This window comes from Oryza glaberrima, chromosome 4 (genome assembly GCF_000147395.1).
Source record: "Oryza glaberrima chromosome 4, OglaRS2, whole genome shotgun sequence".
NCBI lineage: Eukaryota > Viridiplantae > Streptophyta > Magnoliopsida > Poales > Poaceae > Oryza > Oryza glaberrima.
Window position 1 is genome coordinate 5,891,221 of NC_068329.1, and position 10,777 is coordinate 5,901,997.

Here is a 10,777-nt window from a genome sequence, read left to right on the forward strand (position 1 = left end):
TATGTGTATATAAATTTTGTATACGGTATAAAAACCCAAAAATACACATATATATAAACTTTATATATGTATATAAATTTTGTATACGTGTATAAAAAATTAGTAATACATATATATACAAGCTTTATATACGTATATACAAAGTCTATATATGCGTATATAAACTTTGTATATGCATATACAAACTTTGTATTTATATACATACAAAGTTAGCATACGTACGTATTAAACAGAAAACAGAAAAAAAACGAAAACAGAAAGTACGGAATAAAAACAGAAAAGAGAAACCAAAAAAAAAAAGGGAAAAAAAAGGAACGTGCGCCAAAAAGAAAAGCGGAAAGAAAAAACAGAAAAAACGAGAAAAAAGGAAACCGTACGGAATTGCGAAAAAAAATCCGCGCGCAGCGCCGCCGCCCGCGCCCCCCTTTCCGCGCGGGACACGCGTCCAGTCGCGCGATCGCTCATTAGCAATCTCGCCTGTTGACTCCTTGCGCTCGCGGCCTTTAGAATGTTAGCATATACCCTCGATTGACAACCATCCATCCGTCTCCTGCGTGCGCCGTCGGCCGTTGCCTGCGTCTTTTCGGCCTGCCTGCTCGCTTGTTCGCCTGCCTGCGCCGATTTCCGCGAGGGAGCAGCGGTGGGTGCGGCCGTCGTCCTGCTGCTTCCGCCTCTGGTGAGCAACCGTGCCTCTTCCTTTCGGATTTGCTTTAATCTTATATTCTCGTCTAGATCTGGAAGCTATGGTTAATTTTCTCTTTTTGCTTAAACCCTAATGCTTATGACAGGTTTCCACTGTACCCCCATTCCCCACGTTAGGTCCGCCCTTGCAAAAAGATCCCGGATGGGTCGTGCGAATGATGCTCCAATCGATCGTAATCCCATCTAACTTCGCTTCTTTTGACTAAATTCGTGATATTTTGCTTCCTACCTGCCTGTAAAATTGTTGAGTTGGATCGGACCAATTTAATTCTGTTATCACGTGCTTTTTTGTGCAAAAGATGCTCTCGGCCGGTACGGGATTCATTCGATTCGAGGGCCTCTTATCGTAGGCGGGGTAGATTTCCTTACACCACAAACTGCTCTGTTTGACGATGTTGCTTTGCGTCGGGTCCTATCCACAAAGGAGCGCTTTGAAGAATATTTGCAGTTTTGTGAGCGAGCATTTGAAATCGCTGCAACCGAACTGGTTTCTGCAGCCAACTCACCTGTACGTATTACATCCGATTGCTGATAATTGTAAATCACCATCTTTACTAGTAATAGATACTTCCTTCATTCCAAATTAATCATCATATAACTTTTTTTTAAAAAAAACAATCCTAAATGATCATCATATTTGTTTTCATTCATTAAGTCTATTCGTTATTTGTGCATTGGAGTAAATGGGCATTGATGTATGTATCCATGCATACAAGTGTTTCGATTTGCTATTGGCTAGGAAATAGTGGGGATTATGCATGCATCAAGTTTGTTGCCAGAGTAAATGTAGTATGAGAGAGTTATTATATTTTCCTGGTCTTGATGCACCCATGTAACATGATGATCAATTAGAAATGGAGGGAGTATATGCTATCCGTTTCACGTGCAGATTGATTTGTTTCTGTTCACCATGGAGGATGCTAAGATATTTCAAGGTTATTATTTGTTTCAGACCATAATGTTCCGTGAAGTAAGTCCCCCTTAACACTTCCATTTCATTTCTTTACCGCTGCAGTGCACCTTCTAACTTGAATTGCTCATATCCCAATATGCACGATCCAATTTCCCGATGCATGTTGCTGGGATTTGATTATGGTATCCAAGGTTAATTACCATGGTCCAAACTACACTATTATGTTTTGGTTCATGATGTTTGCAAAGTCTAAATGGAAATTATCTCGGAAAGAGTGCCTTTGTACTAGTATTTGCCTATGCTATCACGATGAGGCCCACTTTTACTAGTTGCCTATGTTGTCATGATGAGGCCAGTGGGTATAGGTGAAGCCTATACCATATGCCCAGTACCAAAATTGCCCGAGAAATTCCATGTGGTACACTATGAAATGACTATTAAATCGATGGGATTGTATATTTTACCAAACTCCTTCTGTGAAGAATCAGCCTTCAAGTTCGATTAACAACATTCAAAAATCAGTTTATTTTTCAAAACTCATCGATCACTCAAGCTCTTTATTCAACAATACAAATCTATGCAATTCTCATAGCATATGCATCGCCATCATGTTATGCTAGGGAAGGGCTTTCAAATGAAAATAAACAGGTTCATCAAGCCAAAATATCTTTATGTGATATTTGGAAAGCAAAAAGGTAAATAGTACCGAAGAGTGAAATTAAGCAAATGTTGCTGCAGATAGCTTTATTTCGACAGGGCCAGTACTCTTGGCAAAGGACACCAAGGAGCTCCTTTGACTTGGTGATGGAGGTTCTGCGGCACATATATCTCTTTTTTCCAATAAACCAGATGTTCCTTGCTCCAGTTGCGCAATTTTTTACTATCTATCTGGAAAACAGCTGTACCATCTGCACATATTGCTTAGGATCTGATAGTGATTTGTCTTTGTATTTACAGGAAGTAATTTGTCCTGATGTTTACAACGGATAATAGCTTCGTAGTATTTCTGATAAATTGATTCATTACACCTTCTTTTTTCTGGCTTATTAGTTATTAATCATCTTATATTATCTGAAAAGCCTAAGTCCAAAAAAACATACAGCTCTCTGTTAGGCCTCTCTAAAACCATGCCAATCTAGATTTGAGTATCTTTCTTTGGATTTTGGGTTGGAGCTATCACTATACCCTTGAACACGCAGCTTAAAAATTGCCTGCTTGTAAACTTCAACAGCCAAACAACCTACTTGGTGCCACTAAGCCTCATCCAAAAACAAACAGGACCAATGGTCACTGCTTGTGTATGTCGGTCATGACATAGGAGTATTTCTTTTCCAGAGACAGATTGGCATTAGCAATCAACAAAAAAAAAAAGACATTTTATGCACCCCATGTATATTTTGATGATAACGTCTTGGTTAAAACATGTGCAATATGGAGCTCTGCTAATTAAGGCTTTGAGAAACTCAGGATTGTAAGATACTAGTAAGAAAAGAAACTTGTATACTGTCCAGATGTTCCGGTTTAGGTCTAGTTCATTTCCATTCATCAACAGAAAAAAAAATATGCGACATTTTTTATTGCATTGATATATACTGTACAGACTATAGAACAAATAAGATAAACTAAGTTGCTGGATGGATGATTCTCTTCTGTTAAGCATTCCAGTAAAGAAAATGTTATATTAGGAAGAGTAGGAAGAACATGAGTGCTGGTTAAGTTGGGGCCTACCTTTCTTCCAACCAGAGAAGGGATGATTGATACAAATTATTTTTTTATTGAATTTCATTTGGACTATTTGAGCATATCAAAGGTGATAAATGGGTTTAACACATGCATAAACAGTATAAGAACCAAGATTAAGTGCTGCTTACATATCGCACGTGTGTGTGCGCCCTTAAATCTACTTAACATTTTAAGGGTTACTACTTGTCCTGGGCATTTGGCAAGGAGTCCGAGGCCCACGATCACGCCCAAGGGGAGGTGTCTTCAAGCCAGACCATATGATTGAAGAGGGCATGAGGGGCACACAACATTTGAGGGGTTTCCAGAGTTATGGGATTTAATAGATTAGATTTGAGGGCACGAGGCGATGGGCGAGTTCTTCCAGCTTTGGGATGAAATTCATGATGTGTTGCTGCTCCCCTCGACGGATGAAATCAGGTGGAAACTGACGAACGATCGGCAATTTTCTGTGGCGTCGGCCTACGACATGTTCTTCATGGCTACGGAAAACTGCGCATTCGGCGAGCTGCTGTGGCACTCCAGAGCTCCCTCGCGAGTCCGCTTCTTCATGTGGCTTGCGCTAAAGGACCGTTGCCTCACTGCGGACAACCTCGCCAAGCGAAACTGGCCACATGATGATCTGTGCTCACTTTGTCAGCGAGATGATGAGAACTGCCACCACCTGTTCGTTGCGTGTGATTACACGGCGGCGGTGTGGCGTTCTATCAAGCGATGGTGCAATGCAAGCTTTCCAATTCCGGCAGATGGGGACGCTGCCCTCGCTGATTGGTGGCTGGCAACTAGATGCCGTTTTCAGAAGAGCTACAGAGCAGATTTTGACTGTGCTTTCATGCTAATATGTTGGCTGATTTGGAAGGAGCGTAATGCACGTATATTTCAGCACGTGTACAAGCTACCGGATCAGCTCGCGGAGGACATTAAGGATGAAATTGCCGTTTGGAGGGTGGCGGGGATTTTCTCCCAATTTCGCGAGTAATCCCCATGGGTGTTTGCGGGGTTTAGCCTCGCCTTTGCTTTTCGTTCTTGGCTGGCTAGGGACCTTCCTTGGCCACCACGACATTGTAATGTCGCTGTAAACTTTTACTCTGTTTTCCTCCCAATCTTAATGAAATTGGTTGGCCAACCTTTGGCCGACCCGGCAAAAAATAGATTAGATTGGATTGTTTGTTGCCAGCCTATATAAGGCTGTGTTCAGTAGGAACCCCTCCCCTCCAACATGCAAAACGAAGCACGCATTAGCACATTATTAATTAAGTATTAGCTAAAGTAAATTTAAAATCTGGATTAATATGATTTTTGAAAGTAACTTTGGAATAGAAAATTTTTGAAAAGAACACACCGTTTAACTGTTTGGGAAGTGTGCGCGCGAAAAAATGAGGGAGGTGAAGTTGGGAAAGTAGACTAAAGAACACAGCCTATTTAGCGTGTCTATTGACTGAAGGAATGAAGATCAATCTATACCTATATATAATATCTTCCCTGGTACGTCACACCAACTGATAGTCCTCTCATCCCTAATAACTTATGCCACCTGGATATCCCCTCCCAGGGTTGTTTATCCCTAATCATGCCCATAACACTACTTGTGGCTTTGAACCATACTTTGTGTATTTTTCATCTCTGCCCTTTGATCTTCTATGCTTTTGTCTTCTTTGTGACTTTTAGGACTCAATAATTTTGACAATTATACATATGTGTGGGTACTACCATTTTGTTTATTATTCGATTCATTTTCCCAAGCTCAGAGGTTGCGATGTCTTATCCCATGCAATTTTTACACAGTTGGGCTAGCAATCTGGTAAAAACATTCACACAAGAAGCATGTCTTATTTTTCTTGACATTTTAAAAGATAATTTGGAGCTTAACCTTCGGCTGAGTAATCACTTGAAACACTCATATATAGACTAAAGATGATTGTTATATTCAATTTCAAAGCAAAATGTGAATGCAAATATAAATAAAATCAGCAGTTATAATCGTTGACATGTGCAATCTACGATTCAGTGATCTTTCTTCCCATGTTTGCTATCCCTCCACTTGTTAGACATGAGCTCTGGGCTTGGAATGTTGTTGGTAGGTGCCAATGGGCAGCTGCTCCTCGGAGTAGGCATTGATGGATTTCCCTTGGAATAAGCATTGCTAAAGGTTAATACATACTACTAAACTTTTAAAGTTGTTGTACGTGTTGCAACACATGTCAACCGCACTAGTTGTTGACAATATGGTGTACACCAGACAGTTTGTAGAATATTGTCTATTCTAATTTGTAGAATATATCTTTTGTTTCCCCTTTTTTTCTTTTGCCTTTTTTTCTATTTTAGGTATCACCCTACTCAAACATTGAAATGAGACTTCCATGTTGCAGCATTCTATCATTAACGACGATCAAGGTAATGGAATTGAGACTGACAACAGCTCAACTACTTTTTTAAGTGCCAATGATCAAAGTGTCATCAACAGTTACAAGGATGTAAGTGCTTGTAGCTAGGACCTTAATAATCCCTCTGTAACTATCTTGTAGATACATTGGATGTTTTATCATCTGTTTCTATTTTGCTTAATAAACATTGTTCAAATCCTTAGTTGTTGTATTGGTAGGTAGGCCATCTCATGTTATTTTTAATTTTCTTTTCTTTGCTTTGGTAGAAGATAAATACTCCTTCCCTTTCAAATTACTTATCATTCTAGCTTTCTCCTAAGTCAAACATTACTAACTTTGATCATCAGTTTATAAAAATTCATATAGTTTAACAACGTATGGATTATATATTATGAAAGTATTTCTCATGATGAATCTAAAAACGTAAAAACTCATGTCGTTAAACTATACAGATTTCTAGAAATTGATGGTGAAAGTTAAAAAAGTTTGAGACTTAGGACAAAGCTAGAAAGACAAGTAATTTGGAACAGCGGGAGTATCATATATTAAAACTGTACCCAGTAAATGCAATATATATTCTTTATGAAGATTGCATGGATGCGAACATAATTAACTTTGTAGTGCCACAATTTAATTTCTTGGATCATAGTATTAATGCTTGCTAGGATGTTCTTGTTAGTGTTAATGCATGATTGGTAAATTATACATTTGAACATGACTTCCAGATAAATAAGTCGTGTTGTCTCTCATCAGGTAGCCAAGAGTTATGTGCTTTATTGTTTGCTAGTATATTTGAGTGCTATTTTATATTGTTGCCTCCAGAATGACATAAGTATGCATAAAGTTACATTTCATATTTGTCTTGTTTTGATAAGTATTTTGAAGGTCACTTGGCATTACTATTCATGTAAGATGATCCATGTCAAGTTGGCTTAATTGTATGCTTATATCTGAAATGCTGGTTAGCTTGTTTATTTGCTAGACCTAGGCAAGATAAGCTAAGCCACTAGACTCAATATTCATTGTGAGCTGAGCTTAGCTGACCATTTAAGATAAACCACAGAGTAAATTATACAGGTACTATGGTGAAGCTAAGAGCCTCTATCTCTATGGAGTATGGAGCAATGTATTTTGAGATTAGCCATTTTTCTGCTAAATTCAGAGAAATATTCAGCTGCAAGATTTTCATCCATACATTCTATTTCTACTATGCTTGTTAAGGTGTCGCTTTAACGTCGCTAAAGTGGCAAGGCGCTCATAGGATGTAAGGCGTCGCTTCGCCTTACCTCACAGGAGAAAGAATGGTGAAAGGGCCAAGGTGAAGGGGACTGAAGGCAGTAGGGTGTCGATTAAAGGTCATGACCACATCTTCCTGACTATAGCCAAGTTTGATTTGTCACATTTTCTCCCTTAATGATGCCTTAAGCACCTCATATAGTGTCTCCTCGCCTTACGCGTTGCATGCTATGGTGCTGAAGCAGGGTTAAATCACCTTAGACCGCCTTAATACCTTAAAAACCACTGCATTGTACAGACCAGCAAACGGTCCCTGGTACTTGCTGTTGCAGTCTGGTCTAGCATTCTGTTAGTGCTATTCTCAGTAATCTTGATTGTCAGCCTATGTCAGGTCTAATCTGTTTGACTAACTCAGGCATGTAGGATCTTGTCTGGCGATTAAGTTATGGTTGCGTCCTAGTTCCAGTATTGTATTTTGTTGTCTGAATGGCACTGCACTTCTCTATCATCTAATGCATGTGCAATGAACATGTGATGTTCAAAGTTTTTCATAGTTGCTATCCCCTTTCTGTTTCCCAGCACAAAAAAATGCTTCTACAGATATTGCATGATGCTCAGAGATATTCTGCATTCCGGAAAGGTCTTGCAATGATTGACATTTGTCAGGTACCTGTCAGTTTAATCAGATTCTGATCAATTATTATGCACTATTATGCTGAACTTGTTTGTAATTAGATCAAACTTTTTTGCAGCTGAAAAATGATCCTGAAGAAGTTCTAAAATGGCTCAAATCTTCAACTGGATGGTCTGTGCTGCACAATAGTGAGCTAAGAATTGGTTTAAAGGTTAGAGCTACCATATTACATAAGCTGAACATGTTTCATAAGATGAATCTAATTTTGTCATTTAATATATGTACATTCTTTTCACAGAGGCACATGGACCTTTTGAAGAAACACGAGGGGAATAAAATGAACCCATTGTCCGTGCCTGAGGTATTAATATGACATAAAATACATACATATACATGCCATGCCTAGAATAGAATGTGTGTGTGTGTGTGTGTGTGTGTGTGTGTGTGTTTGTGTGTGGATTTTCATCTTGATGCAATTCTAGATTAGAATATGTATTCAATAATTTAATGCTTTGGAATTATGTCATATCAGCAGGCAAAACTGGTAAAATATGCAGACTCTTAACATAACATCTGTTGCTCCCCAATGGGAACTAAATCATATCTGTCAGCCATGTTTAGTTACTTGATTCTTCAAAAATAAAAAAGTAAATTGACAGTTGGTTCACAAATACCTGGATCTATCTAGAAGAAATGGAAGACAAATCAGTCCGATTTAAAGGAACATGTGATGGAGTTCAAATGGCCGCTAAAGTTCTGCTGCATGCACATTTTGCACTGTAAAAAGGTGGCATCTGCTTAAGAGCAGCAAATAATTCGAGAAATCAAGTTTCTAATATTCTTAGATAGTCCCTCTGGTCATAAGTATTTGACAGTTAGGACAAGATTTGGTCAAATTTTAAAATTTTGACCATCAACAATTTCACAAATGCTTAGCTTAAAAATAAGAAGAATGGTATGCATAGGTTTGCCCTGAACAATACTATCATAAACTCATTTGATCTATAAACTTATTCTCATATAAAATGGAAGGTCGAGGTATAAAAAATGACCGAATCTTGTCTTAAACGTCAAACATTTATGACTGGAGGGAGTGTTGTTTATCTTCTCCCGCTGGTAGCCAGATGTGGAAATTTCCTTAATTTGTATTGAAGGCAAACCTCCGTTTGTTGTATATCTGTTTGTATCTTGGAGTAAATCTGTTTTCAATGACTGTTCTTGTGATCACCTGAGATTCAGCTACCTTCTAGTGCTGATTTCTGTAACCCTTCTTGCCAGATGTTGCATATTTAGAGGAATATTTTCCCCTTAACTAGCGATGTCATGCAAATTTATCCTTAGATAAACACTTGCATATTTTATTGCATATACAGAAGAATGAAGTGAGCACATGACTTTTCCAATAGTACACTGCTGATATTTTACTAACTTGGCAGAATTGAGGTAACAGTCCTTTTTGGGGATTCAGTTTGCACCAAAAACTTTTGACATTAGTTTTTTAGTCTATTTTTGTTCATGAACAGTTGCCATGTGATGCCATATCAAGGTTTCATCTTCTGTGCGTGAACTGGTTCCCACCGTGGGATATGAACTATTTTTGACCAGTAATAACTGGTGGAACTCACCACTCCGCTAGAATATTGAATTGTTTTGGATTCCCAAATTTCAAACTCAAAATTTAAAATGAGTTGATGATTACATTATTATTCACAGATTTACTTTTGATATATTATTTGATTGCCCGATCTTTATAGTAGATACATTTTTTCTCCAATTGTCCAGGATGAAAATGTAGTTTTGGACAAGATAAATGCAGAGCTGTGTTCAGAATTGGAGAAAAATATAGGTACCTTTGACTGGGTAAGTTTCGTGATGCTAAGTGTAGCTTCCTCATGTCCTTGTATTTTCTTCTTTAGATGTAACTTTTTTTTTTCTCTGCATAATTTGTAGGCACTTATGAGTCAGTATTACTACAAGGCAAGATTGAGCAATTTCGCAAGACAATGTGCCATTCAAGCACGAGCGAGTGGAGTTATTCTTGTTAAGCAGGTCAGATTCATTTGTCAGCCTTAAAATTGGAGACATCAGTCAGCACATGATACCTAGAGATATTTTGATTGCGCTGCTACCTGTCTCATCCTCTTATATGCAAATGCAATTAGTTTTTTTCCATCCTCTTATATGCCATTCTTTCATCAGCACGTTCCGTTTACTACGAGTGGGGGAATGAATTATAAGGCCATTTTCTTCCCTCCCTGTGATAAACTCCTTGATAATTTGTGAAGAGCCGCAATCTTTATGTTTGCACAAGTTTGTTCAATAAATCAGAAAGCACCTGTCTGCCAAAACGGCCACAAAAGAAAAGCCACTGGATTCCAAGCCTGTCTGATTGATCTCATGAATGAACCTGGTATGTTATTTTTATTGCAGGCTCTACCTATACGAGAAACTTGGAAGGAACAGAAACAATCCACAAGTCCAAAAGTGTCAAAGTTGTCACTCGAGGATTGCTTAGGCTCACTACGTCGCCCACTACGTAGAATAAATGAGCAATTTGGTAGAGGTGCTGCTCGTGGTAAGCCGTGGCTACTTGCTGCTTTTGCTTCAATCGCAACGGCTGCAACAGTTGGCATGTCCAGCACACGCTAGAGATGAAGGTTGATATATGTGTAGTTCATGCTCAGCTGGTAGTCTTTGATGGGGCCAAAGCTCAACACTCAATTTGTTTATGTTGTGTCCCTGTTGTTCGTAGACCGTCGGCTAAATGATTGAGCCTTAATCGAAATGGTGGAGCTGTCCATTTTTCTTTATATTTGGGCCACTGTAAATCAACATACAATCATTGGCTACTGTTTCCGCCTAGAAAGTTGAACAAAGTTGAATCATCTAACATTAATGTATTTTAATAATATGTTTATTTTGTGTTGAAGATACTACTACATTTTTCAAAAACGAATTATAATATGATGAAATGAAGGAAGTAGTAGTATTTCACAAAAAGTGACTTTTGGGAGACCCCACTTCGCTGTGTGCCAGAGTTCTCAAGGGACTGTATCTCCGAAATCGTGACTTTTGGGAGGCTGAACGTCCAAGACCTTCTACCTATAGTTGGCATAGCATTCTATTTGGAAGGGAACTCGTGGAGAAACGGATCAGATGGCCAGTTGG

General features: G+C 38.7%; 1 protein-coding gene across 3 annotated transcripts; it reads left to right on the forward strand.

Annotated features, from left to right (window-relative positions):
- Window positions 1–471: 471 nt before the first annotated feature.
- LOC127771109 (uncharacterized) lies at window positions 472–10,545 on the forward strand. 3 transcript variants are annotated; one of them, XM_052296934.1, is made up of 11 exons: window positions 472–676; window positions 789–875; window positions 1,002–1,210; window positions 1,592–1,672; window positions 5,725–5,829; window positions 7,555–7,641; window positions 7,728–7,820; window positions 7,908–7,970; window positions 9,392–9,469; window positions 9,560–9,658; window positions 10,040–10,545. In XM_052296934.1, exons 2-11 carry the CDS (start codon window positions 845–847, stop codon window positions 10,256–10,258), a joined length of 1,065 nt encoding a protein of 354 aa, XP_052152894.1. In that variant the 5' UTR covers window positions 472–676; window positions 789–844; the 3' UTR covers window positions 10,259–10,545. The 3 variants fall into 3 exon arrangements, with proteins under 3 accessions (XP_052152894.1, XP_052152896.1, XP_052152895.1); XM_052296936.1 differs by lacking the exon at window positions 5,725–5,829 and having other exon boundaries at window positions 473–676; XM_052296935.1 differs by lacking the exon at window positions 1,592–1,672 and having other exon boundaries at window positions 473–676.
- The last annotated feature ends 232 nt before the right edge of the window (window positions 10,546–10,777 follow it).